Source organism: Sus scrofa, chromosome 16 (genome assembly GCF_000003025.6).
Source record: "Sus scrofa isolate TJ Tabasco breed Duroc chromosome 16, Sscrofa11.1, whole genome shotgun sequence".
Lineage (NCBI taxonomy): Eukaryota > Metazoa > Chordata > Mammalia > Artiodactyla > Suidae > Sus > Sus scrofa.
The window spans coordinates 21,599,282-21,623,342 of record NC_010458.4 but is presented as its reverse complement, the minus strand read 5'-3'; the positions used below and the strand labels follow the sequence as shown (position 1 = coordinate 21,623,342).

At 39.6% G+C, this 24,061-nt stretch overlaps 1 protein-coding gene across 2 annotated transcripts in view; it reads left to right on the top strand.

Annotated features, from left to right (window-relative positions):
• The window catches only part of RANBP3L (RAN binding protein 3 like), a 49,483-nt gene continuing 36,375 nt past the window's right edge, over positions 10,954-24,061 (top strand). The window contains exon 1 of one of the 2 annotated variants that reach the window (XM_021076595.1): positions 10,954-12,040. In XM_021076595.1, the coding sequence (XP_020932254.1) occupies positions 11,950-12,040 (91 nt within the window). In that variant the 5' untranslated portion in view covers positions 10,954-11,949. The remainder of the gene's footprint in view (positions 12,041-24,061) is intronic. The other variant, XM_021076594.1, reaches the window with a different exon arrangement.

Below are 24,061 nucleotides of genomic sequence, written 5' to 3'. Positions count from 1 at the left end.
CAGATTCCTATACCAGTGATTACTAATGCAATATTCATGAGTGGAATGGAGATGTAGAAAGGTCAGAGCAGAACAAGCACTGTATTGCTATTGGCAAAGTGTGTGCTGTTTCCAAAGACAAGTGTCCTGCTGCTGTCGGCACTGTTACAGCGGAAGGTGAGGCAGCCGCGGGGATGGCACCAAGCCAATCCACGCTGATGGAGAGACTTCTCTGTCCTAAAAATGATGATACTAAATGATTAATTTTTATCAGTATCATTTCTATTCATTATAAAAGCCATTTGACATGGCACAAATCAGAGCAAGGCTGTGTTGCAGAACATTTTTCTCACAAATATTTACTGCAAGGAGGATGGAGTCTTCATCATGAGTTACACCAACCCCTGATGCTGGGGATGAGGTCCACCCCCCCCTCCCGAAGCACATGGCTGCACAAGATCAGATTCTGTCAACAAAGAGCAAGGAGGAAATGGTTGGGCAGGCACTTAATAATGTCACTAGAGAGTGAATAAGAATATTAAAAAAAAAAGAAGGGAAAAAAAAGAATATGAAGGGACCATCAGATTGACATTTACATATAGTACAAATGAGGCATCTATGTTCTAATGAGGAAGGAACATTGTATATTTTCTTTCTCGTGCAGGTCATTCATATAATGCTTTGCAAAGAACTTTTTGTTGGTTTTCATTTTGTTTTACTGTACCTTTGTCTATAACTTCAAAACAGTGCTTTATAAATATTAGTGCTTTTAGATTTCAATTCGTCAACTGCAAGATGCAGGAGATTTAAATTTGCCTTCATCCATTCAACATCTGAATACCTGCAGAAGGCAAAAGAATTTGTTTTCTGGTAGTCATTTCTTTAATTAGAAATGGTGAATACCCTGATCACCTATGTGGGAAAAGAATCTGAGAATGGATATATGCATATGTACAACGGATTCGCTTTGCTCTACATCTGAAGCTAACACAACATTGTAAGTCAACTATACTCCAATAAAAAAATTTTAAATGGTAAATAAAAATGTTTCTTTTGGAACAGAAGATTAGAAGCCACCAGGGTTCTTGCAAGACCTCCAATAGAGCCACCTATTCAGTCTGGATCACCTGTTTATCTGTGGACTATTATGTGAGAAATAAAGAAATATCTATCTTCTTTGAGGAACTTTTTTTGTTTAGTTTTGCTTTTTGGCTACATCCGCAGCATGCGCAAGTTCCCACTGCAGTGACAACACCAGATCCTTGATGCACTGAACCACAAGAGAACTCCTGAGGGACTGTATTTTGGAGTCTATTTATTGCAACAGCCTGCCTTAACTAGCAGACTCAGAGCTATTTTGGAAGTGGGGGGAAAATCTTCCAATTTTGTCACAAGAAACTACAATTTAGAATTTTGTATAAAGTCTACAGGTCTTTCTAAAGAAAAGTTGATTGTTAATCAAATATTATTTGAAGCTCTGTCTAGGTGAAAATGGTGGATTACCACTGCCCATTTTAGCATCGACTCTTGTCTCTGAAATTTCTTGGCTGTATGACTAGATGCTTCTCTGTCTGTGACTTATGTTTTCCCTCTACCACAGGTACTGCAATATTTTCAGGCAGGCAGAGGGAGGATCCCTGGCTAACCTTTAAAAGGAGAGGTGAAATGTAGATCATGCACCCTTTTTATAAAGAGACTAATTTATCTGGTGAAAGTACTACGGAGCATTCGGTTCTTTAAATCAAAGATGTAGATCAAGGCTGATAGAAATGCATCCTACAGATGAAGAATGCTGAGTGGATTCGATGAGTTAATACATGTAGGACTTAGAACAGTAGTGGCAAATGGTAAATGTGCACTTAAGTTTGGATATTAGTATTATGCCACTTGTCCAAGGTCACAACTACTAAGTGAAGGCATAGATGCACCTCCTACACTGACCTTTCATGTTTCAGTTTGTTTACACATTTTCGTCTGTTTTTTTGTTCCACATCTTTTTTTTTTTTTGTCTTTTGTCTTTTGTCTTTTTAGGGCTGCACCCAAGGCACATGGAGGTTTCCAGGCTAGGGGTCTAATCGGAGCTGTTGCTGCCGGCCTACACCACAGCAACAGCAATGCCAGATCCGAGCCACATCTGTGAGCTACACCACTGCTCACGGCAACGCCGGATCCTTAACCCACTGAGCGAGGCCAGAGATCAAACCCACAACCTTATGGTTCTAGTCGGATTCGTTTCCTCTGTGCCACAGCGGAACTCCTTGTTCCACATCTTTGAGACTTCCTTGATTTTTACCTTCCACATGACCAACTCAATCTTTAATCATGCTTATTACTCAATTTTTTAGTAAATTTATAAAATTTTGGCAATAATTTTTAATCTCCAAATTTTTTTCTATTGCCCCAATAGCTTATTTTTTTTCATGGCAACATGTTCTTGTATCATGGATGTAATATCCTCTCTCTCCCTGAGGACACGACCAAAATTATTTTTTAAATTCTCTTTGGTTTTCCACATTATTTCTATGTTTTTTTTTTCTGGAGCACCTGTTCTGTTTGCTTAATGTTGGTCCTTTTCCTTTCTTCTATTGATTTTGCTCAAATAACTGATGATGTTGCACTGGCCATTTATACTTATGAATAAAACTTTAGGTCATTTGTTTGGGGAATTAGCGTGATTTTCCTCTGCGGCTATGTGGGTCTTTCTTTCCAGCAGGCCCTCTCCTGAGGACCGACTGCATCCTTGTGTCAGTGTGCTGGTTGTATTGACAGGCTTCACTCTGGAGTTCATGGATAAAGAGTAGACATACAGCCTGAAGACATCCTCCACTTGCTGCAAAGGAGGAGGTGACCGCAGCTGAGGAAGCCTTTAGTGTATGTCTTTTCTGAGCAGATCTCTTCCTCTCTAGTCTCTCTTCATATCTCTCCCATTCAGGAGGTGAGAGGGTGGTCCCAGGGCACTTGCAGCTCTACTTCTCTTTCTGATCCCTGCTTAAGGCCTTTTTCCAGGCAGATAAGGTATGTTCTTAAAGGTGAGTGTCAGCATGTATCCTGCGGCTAAATGCTACTGTGCCATATGCAGTTTTTCATTAATATGTAATGATTGCTCATGTGACCCATATTTATCAACCCCCAGCTTCCTCTCTTACCATGGTTACTTCCACTCTTATTGTTTAGATTCCATGATGGCAGATACATAAAGATAACTTTTTACTGTACAACCACTATATTTTCAGTTTATCTCTGTATAGCTTTATAATCACTTGAATGGATTTGGAAGTGTGTGCTTGGCCTGTTGTTTAGATTATAAATATTATTTAAATTCCTATAACAAACTTAAAAACATACATTCCCTATTGTCTTCCTGAAGTTTCTATTTCGGATTGACTATCTACACAGGTTTACTTTGAAAAGCTGACAATGACGAAGTATGTTTGCCGATGTCACTGATACTTATAATAAACCGAAAAAGGAGCAGAAAAATATGCTGGTAGTGTCACCTAGTTGTGCCAGTAACACAAATCTAGGCTTGAGAGGTCCTGAAACAGCTTCAAACTCTCATTACATTGAGAAATAATTTAAAGGATCAGATGTAAGGTGATTCTTTCTTGCGTTACTCCACCATTCTCATGTGGTTAGTTACCCTACTGGATCCCTGAGACAGTGAGAGGGATCCTCAATCCTGATCCTTCCATCTTTTTCAAGCCGAGTCACTCTGGGTCCTCATTAAGAAATGCGGGAGTGGTTTCAAAGGTCCTGGAAACAACGGTTCAGGGAGGCCCAACACTCTTCCAGGATCCCCTACCTGCAGCTCACTAGGTACTATTGTTATTTGAAGCTGAAGATCAGTGTCTGAGCTACAACATTGGATCCTCCCATGTCAGCTGTGAATGCCAGAGGGATAAGGGGTGTGTGTGTGTATGTGTGTGTGTGTGTGTGTGTGTGTGTGTGTGTACTCATAGATCTGTGCTGGGAGGCAAGAACCGGCTGTAGTTCTACAGTAAGAGGCTAGTTGACATTCATTGAATATTGTGGGCAGGCCCCTGAAAACATGTATGTGGGAATACAAAGCTCATAGATATTTTTTCCTTAGTGCCAAACTGAGGAGCTGAATTTGGAAATTTGGATATAAACTCTCTTCCCTCTTTGCAAACACAACCTGCTATGGACTGAATATTGTGTTCCCTCCAAATTCATAGGTTGTAATATCCCCAGCGTGATGGTGATGGGAAGTGGGGCCGGTGGGAAATGACTGGGTCCTGAGGAGGAGGCCCTCATGAATGGGATTCATGCCCTTACAAAACACACCCCAGAGAGCCCTCGCACTCTCTTGCTGTGTCCTTCTCACTGAGAGGACAATGACACGTCAGCAGTCTGTAACCTGGAAGAGTCAGCAGAACCCAACCATGCTGGCACCCTGATCCCAGAATCTAGCCTCCAGAACTGTGAGAAATAGATTCATGCTGTGTATAAGCCACTAGTCTATGATACTTTGTTACAGCAGCCCAAGCGAAGACATAACCTAATTGTATTTTAGAAATGAAAATAAGAAGATAAGAAAAATGGTATGGAAAGGAACATCTGTACAGTTAGAAACAATGAGTACAACAGCTGCTTGTTTCTCTTTAAATGAGCATGTCATCTTCACATGAAGTCCAGCTTTCCCTGTCTGCCACAGAGGTCTCTGAACTTGATGATCATATCCCAGATATTTGAGTATGTAGCCCAGTGTGGTTTCCTTTGTTTGTTTATGTATGTACAACTGTAGTGCCTGTGAATATATGATGAATATTAACATTTATCTTTGCATAGGTTTTATAATATGTGGAGTAAAACATTAAATGAGAAAACAAATTTGAAAAGTGTCTCTCCACATCCTAAGAATTTTTTTTTTTTTTTTTTTTTTTGCTTTTTAGGGACACACCTGCGGCATACAGAAGTTTCCCAGGCTAGGGGTCAAATCAGAGCTGTAGCTGTTAGCATATGCCACAGGGGATCCGAACCATGTTTGCGACCTTCTCCACAGCTCAGGGCAACGCCGGATCCTTAACCCACTTAGTGAGGCCAGGGATCAACCTGCGTCCTCATGGACATTAGTCAGGTTCGTTTCTACTGAGTCACAAAGGGAACTCCCCCACCTTAAAAAATTTAGTACATTGCCTACTTCTTGTATCCTTTCAATTGGATTCATTAATTATATTTTAAAACTTTGTATAGTGGAAACGTAAAAAAAAGTACCCATGAAAATATAATATATCCCATGTACCCAATCCTATTTAATCTATATCCCCATATCTTTCCCATCTAAGTTATTTTGAAGCAAATCCCAGATATAGAATAATTAATTAGGAATTCCCCTGGGGCTCAGTGGTTAACGAATCTGACTAGGAACTATGAGGTTACAGGTTTGATCTCTGGCCTTGCTCAGTGGGTTAAGGATCCAGCATTGCCATGAGCTGTGGTGTAGGTGCAGACACAGCTCGGATCCCAGTGTTGCTGTAGCTCTGGCGTAGGCCGGCGGTTGCAGCTCCAATTAGACCCCTAGCCTGGGAACCTCCATATGCCACAGGTTGGCCCTAGAAAAGACAAAAAAAAGACAAAAAAATTATTAATTAATTACATCATGCTCTACCCAAATAACATAAAGAAATGAATGAAGGAAGAGACAGAGAAAGAAAAAAGAAAATGAATGAATGACTGAATGAAGGAGGAACATAGTTTGGTTTTTATTTTATTCCTGTAAATTCAAAAGAATTTACATTTGAATTACCTGGTGCAAATTAATTTGCTTTATTTTGAAACAACCCCAATTAATGTGTATTTACCATCAAAAGTTCCGCTTTTGTTTTTGTTTTGTTTTTTTGCCACACCTGCTGCATGTAGAGGTTCCCAGGCCAGGGATCGAACCTGTGCTGTAATTGCAGCCTGTGCCTCAGCTGTGGCAACACTGGATCCTTAATCCTCCGCGCTACAAGGGAACTTCCTCAGAGTTCAGTTCTGCTAGAAACCCATTGGCTCGGATGCCTGGGTAGTTCAAATACTTTAAGATGGAATTCAGACTCTGTAGAGGCATTTGCTCTTACTCAGATGGTGGATGTTACAGAACCAGGACCAGAACCACCATACTCTGGGTTTCCTTACCACTTAAACCAACAAACAGAATAAAACTCAGTGTTTTCTGACCTTTGATTTTATTGTGTTGTCTTTCCACTTTGCCTAGAAGACTTCAAAAAAGAGAAAAATGTAAAACTACAGAGATTAAATATCAGCATATAGCAATGACCAATTTCACCAATAATCAGGTAACTTTCTTACAGTCTCAGATACAGATAATCAATTCCTAAGTTCACAAATACAGGACCTCATTCTTTTGGGCTCTGGATGAAAAGACATGGGTTTATCCTGAGGCCAAGGCATGTTACTGACTGACTTGGACTCTGTTGACCTCCAGAGGGAGCCCTATAGCAGCCAAATCTGAGGCTCACCAGTGAAAGGGCCAAATTCGTTGGCCTGCTAAGGCAATGTTTAGGGAGTGTGGCAACATTCCTGATAACCAAGATTCAAATGTTGGCATTCAATGGTAGCAATTTCAGAATAGTGAGCATCTTTGATAAGTAAGCAAATTTGGTGCTCTACCAATGTAGCCTTCTGAATCTATGGGTAAGAGTAAGTATTCAAGCAAATCCATCTCAATACAACCAGCTGCATCTCCTATATTTCTACAAATAGCAATCATTAAGTCCAGCCAACTGTATACCTGGGAAATTGTTTGAGCTAAAAGCATATAGTAACATTGAGTAACATGACTCTGAAAAGCTTCAAAAGCCCACCTTGTGGTACTTTATGATGTACATGTTACATCAGCCATTGTGAGACCCTGAAACTCATCAGTCTCATCTACAATGTCTTTGGTGGAAGGAAGATTGATTTGGAAAAAAATCTATCCCTGGTTAATATATAGGAGCAAGGGATCTGTTATAAAAAATCAATAGAACCTCTAAAGTCTTTTTTTTTTTTTTTTTTTTTTTTTGTCTTTTTGCCTTTTCTAGGGCCCCTCCCACGGCACATGGAAGTTCCCAGGCTAGGAGTCCAACTGAAGCTGTAGCCACTGGCCTGTGCCAGAGCCACAGCAATACAGGATCCAAGACGCGTCTGTGACCTACACCACAGCTCACAGCAAAGCCGGATCCTTAACCCACTGAGCAAGGCCAGGGATCGAACCCGCAACCTCATGGTTCCTATTCAGATTCGTTAACCACTGCGCCACGATGGGAACCCCAAGAACCTCTAAAGTCTTAACATTAGTCCACTAGTTTTGAACTGCTATTGCGATTTAATAATAATTTAATAACTATTAACAATTTAATAATTCCTGCAGTGCTTTGGGCTCATCCCACAGCCTTATAGTTTTGGAGTTTGCATTCTGTTAAGGGTTTTTATCTTAAGCTCTGGGAATGAGAATGGTGAACACAGTACTACTGCTTCATATTTATCTAATACTTTCATCCAAACAGTCTAAAGAGCTTTAAGAGTAGGTAAACTTGTCAATTAGATATCATATTTATTTTTGCCACAAGGCAGGTTATTATTAAACAAGTACCTTACTTGTGAACTCATGTACAATGCATGTGTAATGTACAATGCTTTTTAAACATGGTTTATTTGAAAAAAGAAAATCCTCCTACAAACTTAGAACCATTTAGATTATAAAATTGATATTTTATGATTAGAATTTACAGTTCAGAAAGCTATGATTTCTAGTCATAAAATATCAATTTTTTCAGTATCACTTAAAAGTATTATCTGATAAGACTGACTGTTTATCTGCGACCTGCCATTCTACTCTGTCCTTCTGAGAGAACAAACACACAGGTTAAGCAGAAAGGATATGGGGAGCAGGAAGAACCCAGGCCAAGAAAACCAGTGGCACTGGTTTGGCATCACAGAGAAATGGTCAGGAAAACAGGCTGGCTTTCAGAGGCCTCTAATTCATTTTTAAACAAACTGCAAGTAAAAATGCCAAATATTATGCACCTGTTTCTTAACCCAACCCGACTTCATCTTTTGCATTCTGACTTCTTGCTTTTACTTCCCAACAAATAGCAAAGTACAATATGCCCATTGTGAACGATTAACTTGGTGATGTGTCTGAAAGGTAAGGGCTATGGCTTACTATGGCTGATACTTACTGTGGCTGATATATCTGGTGCTATTTTATATACTCCTGTAACACACTGCTTTCAGCTACCCTGGCTTATTTCCAATGGAAACTGGGGAGTCAAAACAGAGACTCCTCTGAGAGCAGAGTATAACTGAACATGCAGTGCAAGAGAGTGCTCTTGACTCAATCACAGGGCCACTGTGATTGATTCAATGAGGCACAACAGTGGGACACAGAGGAACCAGATAACAAGCCTTCCCGGTACCATCCCTGTACTTGCAGGTTGTGAAGGGAAAACCACTATGTTTAGCGAGTGTTGTTTGATTTCATCAGTCCTCAGGAAAGATAGAATGAATGAAATAGTGACACAAACCAGATCTGTTTAAGCAGGTTATGCTCGCTAATTTTGATAAGAGGACTTTAAAAACATATAGATTCCATGGGGGAAAAAAAAGTCAAACTCTGAGAAATGGAGCAGAATGTTGGTTGCCAGGGGTTGTGGAGTGTTAGTAGTCGAAGGGTACAAACTTCTAGTTTTAAGACTAACAAGTTCGGGGATCTAATTACAACATGGTGATTAGAGCTGATCGGGTTGTATCATGTACTTGAATGCTGCTAAGAGAGAGGAGATCTTAAAAATTCCCACCACAAAAAAGAAACGGTAACTATGTGACTGGATGGAGATGGTAGCTAACGCTCTGGGGGTAATCACTTTGCAATATAGAAACGAATCAAATCAACACGTGTGCCACCTTACAATTACACAATGTTGCATGTAATTACATCTCAATAATGTTGAAGGGGGATTACGTTAAAAAAAAAATACATATATCGATACCTCGCACCCTCAGATTCTGAAGTTTGGGCTCAGACTCTCTAATCCTGAGTAATTATGCTAGGCAACCGAGATTGAGAATTGAGGTAGTCAGCCTAGATTTTCAAATACACCTCCAAATTCTACTCAGATGTTTAGTTTTAAATCTATTTTTTCTCCTTAAGCTTTAGGCAAAGACAAAACAGGATACCTCTTCCTTTCCCAGGCCTTTATATTCACAGAGGGAGTGTTAAATACTTTCTCGTACTGCTTACCAAACATTTGTTTCATTTGACAAACGAAGACACAAACCCAGAGATGTTAAGGACCTAGTTCAAGGTTATGCAGTAAACTAGTTGGAGCACTGGGGCTAGAAGGCTGGCTGTTTTAGCCTCTACGGTCAGCTGACCATTCCTTTTCTTCTCTTTTTCCCCCAGCTTTACCTCCATCATAAGAAGGAAAAACAGAGGAATCTAGGGGATTTTTTTGGAATCACTAGATCCTACATTAGGGCCTATAATTTCTTATTATAAAATATTTTTTAAAAATCCATTTCTCGGAGTTCCCATCGGGCACAGTGGAAATGAATCTGACCAGGAACCATGAGGTTGTGGGTTCGATCCCTAGCCTCGCTCAGTGGGTTAAGGATCCAGTGTTGGTGTGAGCTGTGGTGTAGGTCGCAGATCTGTGGCTCTGGTGGAGGCCAGCGGCTGTAGCTCCGATTAGACCCCGAGGCTGGGAACCTCCATAGGCCCCTGGTGCAGCCCTAAAAAGACAAAAAGACCAAAAAAAAAAAAAAAAAAAATCCATTTCTCTCAAGGGCTGCCTTACAGTTTTGTGGGGTGTTTGATTTACTCATATAAATAATATGCTTAGTGAGGGCCCACAACTTGATAGACTCTGGATGGCTTTATGTAATTCAGGAAGGAGATACCTCAGCCTCTGACCATGACCGTCGTGAAGCAGAAGATAAATATCAGCCCTTCAAAGCAGAAATGATGGTTCTCTAATAACAGAAATCTCTTTCCAAGTAGCTTGAACATCTCTATACCCTGTTACTCTCTGAGGGACCTAAAAAACCACAATGGAGTGTTTACTAAAACAGTGAAAGCAGTATAATAAAAGTCATAAGAATTGTGAGAGCAGTGGCACATTTCACAAGAGTTAGCACAGCTCAGAGTAAACTTGGGAACTGTTAATTGCCTCAAAGTGAAGTGAGGATGCTCATCTGGATCTGGCTAGGAGGCAACTTTCTAGTTAGGGTGTCAAGTTTTGCACCAACTTCCAAATGTGCACAGGAAGCTGCAGGATCCAGAATTTGAGGCTAAACAGCTCTATCTCCTTCGTCCTTGCCCACCACTTCATTTCTTTTTTTTTTTTTTTTTTTTGTCTTTTTGCTATTTCTTGGGCCACTCCCGTGGCATATGGAGGTTCCCAGGCTAGGGGTCGAATCGGAGCTGTAGCCACCAGCCTACGCCAGAGCCACAGCAACTCGGGATCCGAGCCACGTCTGCAACCACTTCTTTTCTGAATCTACAAAGAGCTGTGAATCGTGAAGGGCAGGATCTATCAGCATTCATTACAACTTCAAAGGCAGCAGGCTTCCAGGTTCAATGAAAGGTGTTTAGGGGTTTTTTTAAGCAATAATGACATAGGCTATTTTTCAATGAAAAGTAAACTATTTTCTTTCTTTCTTTTTTTTCTTTTTGGGGCCGCACCTGTGGCATATGGAGGTTCCCAGGCTAGGGGTCGAATCGGAGCTGTAGCTGCTAGCCTATGCCACAGCCACAGCAACTCGTGATCTGAGCTGTGTCTGTGAACTACACCACAGTTCACGGCAATGCCAGATACTTAACCCACTGAGCGAGGCCAGGAATCGAACCTGCATCCTCATGGATGCTAGTCAGATTTTTTTCTGCTTAAAAAAAAAATAGTTTGGTGTGAACTCCCAAACTATTTTCAATATTTCAATGAAATGACCTATTTCAGAGCACACACACATACAGAAAACACTGGAAATAGCCTTGTCTCATGACCTAGAAGTAGCAATAGAGAATCTAAAGGGAAACAGAGATAGATCTCTGGAAAGATAAAGTTTAGTGTGTTTATTTTTCTTCCAGGGCTCCAGATAGTTGCCTTGGCAGGCAGACTGCTCTAAAACTGCCCCCCTTCTGAGGACTCAGAGGTGTTTACAGAAATCGAAAGTTCCAGCAGTACATTTCCATGAGCTCATTACCACTTCCTTTAGATTTTGCATGTACGAGGGAATATTCATGCAGTATAAACCCCTGCTTTGAGCTTTTGTTTTAATTACAAACAAAGCAGCACAAGTCAAATATGTGAATACTGCAACGTCAGAGCATCTTTTTAGAATCCTTGCTTTGGTCACTATTATTGAAAGCAACCCCAATGCCATTTCTTGCCTGTCTCTTTATGCTAATCGGCCTGGCCCACTCAGCTCCTCCCCCTTCCAGCCTCCCTTAAGAACTGTTCACTTTCAGCTGTCACGGAGGGTAACTTAAACCAGGCTTAGAATCACTTGATTTAACTCAGCAGCACTTTTTTTTTTTTTCTTTGTGTATGTATGACTCTAGCAGACATCTCTAAATACTCAGGACATTAGATTTCAAGTCCGCAGAGAGAGTCGAAAATTGCAAAACTGTAATCTGTTAGGAAGAGTTACTTTGCAGGATTTTATATTATAAGGGGGCATGTTTCAATGTGCTTTTAAATGGAAGAAGAATTAATTGTGCTTTTATCCAAATGAATTGGCATCTTTATATGCAGAAGAAGCTACAAGTTGGTAAACACATATTTTAAGAATCATGACTAGGAAACATTTGAAAATTCATTAGAGAAGTAAATATTTTTCCATGCAAGGACAGGATCTGCCTATACCTCTGTGGTTCTGGGTGTTGTGTGAAGACCACTGCAGGTGACTGGCCAAGGGAAGGAAATACCCTAGTGATACGGGAGCCACAGCCGTACTGCCAGCACCATGTCTACCATACAAAGCAAAGGCAGCAGCCACCTGTTCAACAGTTTGCACACCTGTAGATGGAAACTTCCAGAGGACCAGCAACATCAAGGTGAGTCAGGCTAATGGGTTGTGAGTTCTGTGATCTCTTGTGCATCTGCATACCTGGAAGGATGGTGGGCCGGGGAAGTACCTGGGGGATCTCTGTTGTGAAACGCTTTGTGATCTTAATATTTTTAAACTCTGAGAATAGATATAATAGTGATGCATAAGGGTGAGTTAACTTGGATTCAGCATCAGTTTTCAAAGGATCATGGAAGACTATCCAGAATGCATACTGGAATTGTCATTCTGAAACTTACATGCTTACACTTCCAGCCACTGCCATTTTTCGAGAGTATTTGCATTTTGTGTAGTTCAATACATTGATCTGGGCAAGGCTGTACAGGTGGAATTTGCTAAGAATGACTTGAAGTCTGGAACTTTCTCCTTTGTCCTACCATGGGACTTAAAGTTTAAACTTAATTTTTTTGGACTTAAAGTTTAAGCTTAATTTTGTCTGGCTCTCCGGCTCATTCATTCATTCATGGGCACAATAAATATATTCTTGACTCTTTCCCTTTTACGATTCTGGAACAGCTGGGGGCAGACAGGGAAAAGTGTCACATTTCACATGATGGGCACACATTCAAACTGAACTACCTAACTTCAGCCATTGTCACTATCAATCTTCTAAAATTTCAAGTCCACTACTCAGTCAGCTATATCAGTTAGTGGCAGAGGTTGACATGAATACGTAGGATGATGCCTCCAATCCATTCTGTCAGGGACACCAAGGACACCTGCAGAAAAGCCTGGGTGCTATCATGGATGACGATACCCCCCAGAGGCTAAGGATTTAACCCAGATACTTCTAACTTTTCCTCAATACCCTGGGATGGAGCCGTCTATGTATGGACCTAGGCTACAAGCTCTTTGCTTACTTTTCCATAGACACAGTTTTAGATTTCAGTGGGGTGGGCAGTGTTGGCTGTTTCACTTCCAAGGTGGCCACTGTGTGCTAACATTTGCGTGAATGTGTCAGTCGCCTCCCTACTTCAGTTCCAGGACGACATGCTCTACTCCTAGTTTAGTGTGAGTAGAAAGTACTTCATACTAAATGACAAAAAGAGAATACTTTTAAGGCCCCTTTGCACCATCAGGGCTAATATTTTGAACTGCCTTAGAATATAAAGTCCTAGAACGTGCCAGAGTTTACTCATAGCACTGTAAAATGTACTCCTCTATTAACAGACAATCCTAATTCCTCATAGGTTTTTTATTTGCTGCTCATTTTGTTTGAAATGTTTAAAGCTACCTCCCCTCCCCCACAATTGTTGACGACTATTTATTATAGAAACTTGGTAAGGAGGAGCATAAAGAAGATAGCAAACATCACCTGTAAAAATCACCACCCAAAGATAGCTGCTATTAACATTCTAATGTATAGTCTTCTAGCCTTTCCTTTCATGCACATGTACCGATTATTCTGTTGCTTAACTTGTTTAAACAAAAATACTTATTTTTTACATAGAGTTTGCAAGCTTTTTTTTTTTTTTCCTTTTTAGGGCCGTACCCACGGCATACGGAGGTTCCCAGGCTCGGGGTCTAATCGGAGCTACAGCTGCTGGCCTGTGCCACAGGCACAGCAATGTGAGATCTAAGCCTCATCTGTGACCTACACCACAATTCACAGCAATGCCGGGGATCCTTAACCCACTGAACGAGGCCAGGGATCGAACCCACAACCTCATGGTTCCTAGTCAGATTCATTTCTGCTACACCAAGATGGGAACTCCTGCAAGCTGTTTTTTAACTCAACAATAGATTATGAACAAATTCCCATGTATATATTCTTCTACACCCCTATTTTTAATAGTTGTATACTATTCCTTCCTATGAATGTAGCAAAATTCCCTTAGGCAATTCACTGCTCCTGGACATTTCATTGATTCTTAATTTTTCACTATCACAAACAACGCTACGTTTAACATACACTAATGGATAAGTCATTGCAGAGATAACATTATTTTCTTGGAATACATTCTTAGAGGTAGAATTGTGGGATCAAAACCCTTTGTATGTGTTTCTAAGATTTTTTTTTTTGAGAGGGGCAAATGGCCATCTCATCAGCAGTGCAGAGATATATTCTCAGTAATACTGGGTATTATTTTAAAAAATTTCTTTTTACAGCTTTATAAGTGGAAAATAGTATCCCACTGTTGTTTCAATTTAAGGCATGCTATCTTGATGGTCTCTCCCTTACTGGCCATATCCAAAGCAGCCTGGAAATATAATTATGATGACATACTTCCCAAAATATCAACAAGACTAGAAGTCTGGTCTCCTTTCACAGACCAAAGCTTTTGCCTAGAATGTTTTGAAAGCAACCATATTCTTCCACAGCCGAGTCTCAAAATATCTGCCCACATAAACCACGATCCATAAAGTTGTGAAGCATGCTAATTCAACCCAGACTGGTCACTGACTGCTACAAAAAAAATGTCATCTAGAGAACTGAGTTGACAAGTGACACTGGGCAGAGTTTTCTTTCCAGTTACTGCCCTGGAATTTAGTGTTCATTCAGTGCAGTGGCCCTGACTTTTCTATATTTGCATCTTGCTATGATGCAAAGTTCAACAAAGGTCCAAGGAAGCAAAGCCATTCGTTTCAGAGAGTGAGGTCTGGCTGTGGATATATTCACTGAGGTAATCTGAGTTTGTGGCTTTGGCCCGCCCTGAGCCAGACTAAGATTCCAGCATACAGGCCAGGATTAATTCACATTACACTCTTCGGAGGCATGACCAGATTCGACACACACATACTTTCCAACCCTCCATGCTAGAGGCAATAGTGCTTTATGTTGCCTCTGAAGTATTTAACTCTTTCTACCCAGTCACTCACAGAATTTACTTTTTCAGTGACCACATAGATAAAAGTCACTTATTCTTCAGCAATTATCTGGACATTGACGATGCAAAACACTGTCAGATGCTGGGTATGTACATTGAACTAAGTCGACTAAGCCATGTGGTTTCCTGTCCACACAGACTTTACACTCTATGGCAACGGATGCTATACTAGTCCAGAACAGAAGTCCAGAAGGCTCCTCTTCCTATTGTTGTTCAATCTATGATAGTTCAAATCCATTGATCTATAACACTGATCTGAGACCACATTTGTAGACACTAATTTATATGTCTGTAAGGCCTCAACACAGTTCAGTACACACTGCATGTACTAGGCAGATTTAACCATCCTTGGGTTGATAATGCTCTGAAATTCACAAACTGGTTTCACATTATCTTATTTAATTCTTATAACAACCACGTAAAGTAGTATTCTCAAGTTTCTCTACAGAAACAGAGCCAAGAGGAGGTACACATACATGTGTGCACACATAAACACAACCTACATGTATCTATATACATATATGTGCATACGTGTGTATACACATGTATTTGTATAAACGCATACATATACATATATATGTATACATCCTGTTGGTTCTGCTTCTTTTGAAAACCTTGACTAATACAGTCCCTCATCTGATTGATATGCAAATTACATAAAATACTGTGTGTGAAATTACTTTGGTAACTTCAAAGCACATACATATATACATACTCTGTATGTATGTGTGTGTGGATATAGATATAGATATTGAGGGAGGGGAGTTCCCGTCGTGGCGCAGCAGTTAACAAATCTGACTAGGACCCATGAGGTTGCAGGTTCGATCCCTGGCCTTGCTCAGTGGGTTAAGGATCCGGCATTGCCGTGAGCTGTGGTGTAGGTTGCAGACGCAGTTGGGATCCTGCATTGCTGTGGCTCTGGCATAGGCGGGGGCTACAGCTCTGATTCGACCCCTAGCCTGGGAACCTCCATATGCTGTGGGAGTGGCCCAAGAAATGGCAAAAAGAAAAAAAAAAGATATTGAGGGAGGGAGATTATTTTTAAAAATTGACTCGCACAATTACAGAGGCTGGCAAGTCCAAAGTCTGCTTTGTAGACCAGAAGTTAGAGACCCATGTGAAGATCCAACCATGCTGCAGTTGAAGTCCAAAGGCATAATTGCCTTTTCCTCGGGAGAGGTCAGTCTTTAGTTCTAGTTAGGCTTTCAACTGATTGGATGAGCCTCACCAACATTATGGAGGGTGATCTGTTTAACTTAATGTCCACCAATTTAAATGTACATATCATTCAAAAAACTCTCATAGAAACATCTAGAATAATGTTTGACCAAATAGCTGGCACCGTGGTGCAGCCAATTCTGACAGGAGCTATAACTTGGATGATTCTTGAGGATATTAAGTATGCTAAGTGAAATAAGTTGGTCACAAAAAGACAAATACTGTATTATTCCACTAACAGGTTGATAAATTCCTAGAGGAGAAAGTAGAATGGGGGTTCCCAGAAGCGTGGGCAGGGCAGGAGGAAGGGTGAATGGGGGGGGGTCATTGTTTAATGGTGTAGAATTTCAGTTTAGCAAGGTGAAAGAGTTCTGGAGATTGATTACACAACAATGTGAGCAAAGTTAAAACTACTGCATTTACATTTTAAAATGGTTAAGATGGTACATTTTATGGTATGTGTACTTTACCACAATTTTTTTAAAGGTATGGCTGCCCAAAGCCATCCCTAATTACATTTCTGAAGGTAGACTTAAAACAAAAACAAAAGTAAAGATAAATAAAAACTCCTTCAGTTTCCAACTTCCATTCATTTATTTATTTGGCTGTGGTGTGCAGTAGCTTGATGTGGGATCTCGGTTCCCAGACCAAGGACTGAACCCAGGCCACAGCAGTGAAAGAGCTGAATCCTAAACACTAGACCACCAGGGAACCCCTCATTTTCCTTCTTCTAAAACCAAAGGTAGGAGGAAATATTTTTCTCATCTCTGAATTCCCAAAAGCTATTCCTTTGAAAACATTAATAACATTAATAAAACATTAATTAATAAAATTAAAAATCCTAACAAGGTTTAATCAATAAAAAAGGGACAGAACATATTATCAATATCAGGAATGATACAGAGTGTCATTATAGGTCCTACAGATATTGGAAGGCTAATAAAGGAACATTATAAACAACACAGAAAGATGCAGAAAAAGACATAAAATTCAACATCTAGTCATGCAAAATTTTTTAAAGGATTTGGAATGGAAAGTAACTTCCTCAACATGATAAAGAACTTTACAAAAACCAACCGCTAATCATACTTTCCTGCTAAGATCAGGAAGAAAAAAAGATGTCCATTGTAATCCCTTCTATTTAGCATCATACTGGCCAGTGTACTAAGTTAAGAAAAGGAAAAGAAAAGGCTTACATATTAGAAAGAAAGAGATAAAATTATTTTTATTCACAGACAAGTGATAGTCTATATTGAAAATTCCTTAGGAATCTATCCCCATGCTCCAAAATACTAAACTAGTACATGAGTTCAGCTAGATGACAGGATAACAGGTTATAAAGTCAGTGCTTCTACGTATTAGCCAAGAATAATTAGAAATTGAAATTTTTAAAGTACTCTTTCAGTAGAGAAAAAGGAAATACTTAAAAATTAATTTAACAAAGTATGTGTAAGACCTATACACTTAAAACGGACATTGCAGAGAGAAGCTAAAGAAAACTGACATAAATACATGAGTTGAAAGCGTTGATATTATTAAGATGTCAATTCTCTCCAATTGATCTAAAGAGTCAAGGCCATCCCAATAAAAATTCCAACAGAAATTTTTTCTTTTGACAAGTTGATTTAAAATTTATAAGGAAATACAAAGGACCAAGGATAGTTAATCAATTTTGAAAAAGAAGAACAAAGTTGATAAACCACAATTTGGAATTTTAAGCTATAATAATCAAGGCAGTGTAATAATGGTGTAAAGATAGAAAATCAATCATTAAAAAAGAAGAGGGAGCCAGGAAATTGAACTATTCGTATTAGCCAATTGATTTTTTGTTGTTGTTGTAATTTTTTTTTGGTCTTTTTGCCATTTCTTGGGCCGCTCCCGTGGCATATGGAGGTTCCCAGGCTAGGGGTCGAATCGGAACTGTAGCCGCTGACCTACACCAGCGCCACAGCAACGTGGGATCCGAGCTGAGTCTGCAACCTACACCACAGCTCACGGCAATGCCGGATCTTTAACCCACTGAGCAAGGCCAGGGATCAAACCTGCAACCTCACAGTTCCTAGTCGGATTCGTTAACCACTGCACCATGATGGGAACTCCGACCAATTGATTTTTGACAAAGACATCAAGATAATTCAAAAGAGGATAAGAGAATCTTTTCTGTAATAATCCTGGAACAAACTGATAAACATATTACTAAAAATGAACCTCAACACCTACTTTGCACAAAAATTAAGATGAAATATACTAAAATGCAAAAGTAAATCCATAAAGCTTTTAGAACAAAAGCTTTCACAAAATTGGAATAGACAGGTTTTACACAGACACAGTGCTAATCATAAAAAATAGACAAATCAGAATGTCAACATTAAAATTATCTGTTCTTTAAAATACAACATTAAGAAAAAAGACTGGGAAACAATATTTGTGAAAAACAGAGCTGAAAAAGAACTTGTAATAATAAGTGAAGAACTCAATGTAAAGAATTTGATTTAAAAATGGACAAATGATCTTGCAGGCGCTTCAAAATGAGGATCTACAAATGGCCAGTAAGCACATCAGATGCTCAGTGTAATTAGTCATCTGGAAATGCAATTCAAATCACTGTGAGATATTGTTTCATATTCACTAGAAGGGCTAATATTACAAATACTGATGATATGGAGTTCCCCAGTGGCTCAGCAAGTTAGGGATCCAGTGTTGTCACTGCTGTGGCTAGGGATGATGCTGTCATGAAGGTTCGATCCCTGGCCTAGGAACTTTCACATACTGTGGGTGCAGCCAAAAAAGAAGAAAATAAAATTTAAGAAAATACTGATGACACTATGTGTTGGAGAGAATAAGGAGAAACCAGATTTTATTCATTTCTGCAAACCAGGAATAACCACTTTGGAAAATAGTTTGGCAGTTTCCTATATAGTTTAATCTACACCTTCCCTATAATCTAGCAATTATATTCTTAGGTATTTTCCCAAGAGAGATGAAAATGATGTATCCACAAAAAACTTGAACAAGAATGTTCATAGTAGATTTTATTTCTATAAGCTCAAACATGGGAACAACCCAAATGTATATAAGTAGATAAACAGATAGGCAAATTGTTAGTATATTCATACACTGGAATACTACTCTGAAGTAGCGAGAAAAGAATTGCTGATACACGTAACCACATATATGAATCTCAAATGTGTACAGCACCTTGGGGGAAAAGCAGGATGGGATGACAAACCTGTGGGATGACAGACCAAGATCTTAGCACACATATTAGCACATATACCAGCGTGCTGCCACACATGTGCTGGAAAGCTCATGCAATAGGATACATTTTAACTCTTAGTGACATGCTTGTGAGCACCTTGGGTGGCAGCCCTACTCCTTTATTCCTGCCTAGGCCTCCAAGGCCTTGTTCTTATTGGAAAAACATCCATTTATTCCTGTGAAATGGGAAAATAAGGAGCTTTTTCTCTTGCTTGCCCAATGGCTCAGGACGAAGGGGAATAAGCTCAAGGAAAGAGTTTGGGAACTGGAAGAAGTTGCCATCAAGCATCTGGCTTGTGTCCTTGGAATCCATGAGGGAATTTAAAAATAGTGTGCTTCTTTACTGAAGAGAAAGAGCTTACATTTGTCTGAATTCAATATTCAAAGCTGCATTTCAGCCACACTGATATATTAAGAGTCTTTGTGAAGAGTGATTTAATTCTTATTAATATATTTTGCGTCAAAATCACCTCTTTAATTTTAGCAGTGCAGAAAACACTAATTACTTAAAATGAAGTTTAACAGATACCATTTTAAACCTGTACATGTGCTTACTCGATGCTTCTCTTCAACATGCCATGCAACCTAGACTATATTTCCATTCCCTCCTCCCTCAGCAAAATAGAGAGACCCACTTCTAACATATGGAGCATTTTCACACTGCAAGTTATTCTGAGGGGAAAATATGTGATTTATAAATGCTGTCAAATGAAATATGTATTTCCAAATGGCACTGAGTTGACCAGGCACATCGCAGGACACATTCTGCATCTTCATTAGCCCATGGGCGTAAATGAAGGAAGGATGTAGAGAAAGAACAAAACCAGCTCTTTCTGGCATTGTAAATCCAGAGGGCCCATATTTGCTGCTGACAATTATATTCAAGTAATTAAAGACTGCAGATAACTTTATCACAAAAGCAAACAATAGTTTTATGTATAGATGAAATAACATCTTCAAATTATGAAGAAATGGGTATGCTTTGTCAAAAGGAACACATTCTTCTGAGTCATTTTTGCCAGTGGCTGAAAATAAATATTGACGTGGAGGTTTTATTTTTTTTATTTTTTTTTGCTTTTTATAGCCGCACCTGCGGCATATGGAGGTTCCCAGGCTAGGGGTCTAATCGGAGCTGTTGCTGCTGGCCTATACCAGAGCTACAGCAACGCCAGATCCGAGCTGCGTCTGTGACCTACATCACAGCTCACGGCAACGCCAGATCCTTAACCCACTGAGCAAGGCCAGGGATCGAACCCATAACCTCATGGTTCCTAGTCAGATTTGGACACGGAGGTTTTAAACTGCCAGACTCACCATGCCATTTGCCCGCCAACATTCGCAAACAAACTTTTTAAAGTCAGAATCCGAACAGAAAATGGTAAGAATATAAGTGAATCATCTTGCATATTTGCAGATGGTAAAACAAAAGTGCAGGAAGACTCCCACGGGCTGAGGTGACATCTTAACCAGGCTTGTACAGATGACAAAAGCAGGCAGGCTATCCCAGTCCAGGTACCTCACAGCTTCAGAAGAAAAGAAACTGCGAAATAGGCATTTAACTAAGCCAAGCAGGGCTTTCTTAGAGAAAAAAGCATGAGATTGGGAGTCAGCTCTCATGTGTTTTAATCCCAGTTCTCTAAGCGCTAGCTGTGTGATCTTGGGGGTACGTCTTATAATACTGGAGCCTTAGTTCTCTCATCATACAAGGGTTTGATAACTTACCTCTTGAGGATGGTATCATGTACTAAGAGATGCAGTTTACCAAGTTTCTCTCTCACGTGCCAGGCACTACGCTTAGTGTTTTACCTACATTACTTTGCTTAATCCTTACAACTTTGTGAACTATATCTTCCTATTCCCATTTTGCAGATGTGTAAACATGGGCTCAGAGAGATCAAATGACCTGCCCTAGCGCACAGTTAGTAAGCTGAGGAGATGGAGTCTGAATCCAGTCTGGTTTATGCCAAAGCTTAGGTTTTTAAAACCATGCATTTTGGCTCCTGGTGCTCATATATTTAAAAGATTAATATGTTTAAACATGTTTTACAATAGGTCAAGTATGATGCAAATATACATTTTTGTAGTATGCATGTGCATAAAAGAACCATCATGGGAGATCAGTTCGGTCATATTAAGTTAAACATTTCGAAAGGCAGAAGGTTAAAGACTAGTCGTGGCAAGCATAAGCATGTCATATGGTACTGTTTTAAGAAGAAAAAAAAATAATTCAGAGTCATGTTTAGACACTGAAACAAGAGTAAAATTTAACAGAGTGTGATGTCATGGCTGTTGAAAAAGGTCTACTGAAAAAGAAGTAGGTCTTCATGAAAGCGTCCCCCTCACTGATCATCCCCAAATATAAAGCATATGGCACGTGATGACCATGTCTTTTGGGATTCATTACCGAACATTCAAAAATATAAAGCCAGTTTCTTCCATTATCACTGTATTTTGATAGATAGAATGATTTTGCTAGATGTTCTTTTTTTTTTTTTTTTTTTTTGTCTTTTTGCTATTTCTTTGGGCGCTCCCGGCATATGAGTTCCAGCTAGGGTCCAATCGAGCTGTAGCACCGCTACGCCAGAGCCACAGCAACGCAGATCGAGCGCGTCTGCAACTACACCAAGCTCACGCAACGGATCGTCAACCGAGCAAGGCAGGACGAACCGCAACTCATGGTTCCTAGTCGATTCGTTAACCACTGCGCCACGACGGGAACTCCCTGCTAGATGTTCTGTATCAAATGACTTAATGAAAATTCTTGGGTTTTTTTTCATTTTTTAAGTGAGAATTGCTACGATTTTTCATTTTAATTATTTATTTATTTATTTCGTTTTGTAGGGCTGCACCAGCGGCATATGGAGTTTCCCAGGCTAGGGGTCCAATGGGAGCTACAAGAATCTTCTGGTTTTTTTTTTTAATCTGTAAACTTCCATATTTATAATATTAGTGAAGTAATTGACTTTAAGAAATGAGAAGAATTTTTCTTTAATTGAATGGTTGCTGCTACCAATTTCCAGATTCGGAAAAGCAAATGGAATTAAGAAACCAGCCATAGCCCATTACTAGGTGTGATTGCATTGCAAATTAAACAGCATGGTTTGCTGTTGAGGTTGGGGTGAGAACCCATTTGACACAGAATTTTCAGGGTCTTGGTCCTACCTCCAGAAGTATAGCAAGGTCTATGTTTGACACACTTCTGTGTTTCTTGTTTTTTGGGTTTTTTTGCTTCTGGCTCGTGTCAAATACTATAATTATTTACATGTCTTGTTTATTTGAAATTGATCTGTGTCTAGATTTGGACTAATATACAAACCAGTGGAGAAAAAGTCTAGAGTCTTTGAAACTTAACAATGAATAGGTCCCTTGAAGATTAACGGCATGAGAAGCAGATGAGTTCAGAAGATGGTATGGATTAGACTGAGTTCTGGGTGGCAAGGGTTGTATTCAGTGGGTTGAAAGATAGTTTTCTCATCTTTTCCAATGTCCTATTAAGAATGTCCCATTCTTGGGAGCTCCCGTTGTGGCATAGCAGAAACGAATCCGACTAGGAATCATGAGGTTGTGGGTTTTATCCCTGGCCTTGCTCAGTGGGTTAAGGATATGGTGTTGCCATGAGCTGTGGTGTAGATCATAAATGCAGCTCGGATCTGGCGTTGCTGTGGCTGTGGTGTAGGCAGGCAGTTATAGCTCTGATTTGACCCCTAGCGTGGGAACCTCCATATGCCGCGAGTGTGGCAAAAGGCAAAAAAAAAAAAAAAGAATGTCCTATTCTCAAAATGAATAATTTCTTTATCAGCATGGTTTTGATGAGAAAAGGAATAGCTTCCTTTTTTTTAAATTCTAATATTGATTCCTTTTTTTCTCTAGTGTGTGGTCACAATGAATCAAAACTAAGAAATGCTAAATGTCTTCGAGTAGGCAGTTTATAACTTCATTTCCAACAAGAACTTATAGCAGTTCAAAAAAATGCAGAACTGGTTTGAAAAGAGCCAGTGTTTTCTCCTTTAATTTTATATAATGTATTTATTACAACACACTTGTATTCATAAGTACAAAACTGGTTATAACTTCACCAGGGATGGCCATGCTGGAATTGTTCCAGTGGGGTCCATTTACTTTGTGCCTCAAGTTAAGCTGGTGCTTTTTAAGTTCAGCCTGGCGACTTCCTATGTAAACTGCTTATTTCCCTCTGGGATCCTGGTTATTTTACCTTCAAGTCAGCACAAGGTATCTCACAAAGTAGAATCAAGAGTGTCCCATCACAGTTACTAATGTCACTCTGTGACATTATTTACCTCCTTCTGTAAACACATACTTTTTAATATTTTGGTGACTAATTTGTTGTTTAGTTCATTGCTTTTGCATTTGCATTACAAAGTTCCCTCATAGATGGCTAGAAGTAAGTACAGAATGTCTTATGCCTGTGGCTTTTTCATGAATTGGCACAAACTCATTTTTCTTCTGGGGCTACAGTTTGTCATTTCTTAAAACCATCTTAGAATACTTTAACATAGGTTTGAGTTCTTGTTTTCTCTTGCAAATCAAGATTGGATTAAAAAAAAAAAAAAAAAAAGACTGGAAGCTGTACCAGGTGCTCTCACATGCACACATTGCTTCAGTGTTCATAACAACCCTCTAAAAATATACCTCAAGAGAGATGAAAACGTTGAGCCTTGGAATACTTTTTTAAAAACTGCATCTGT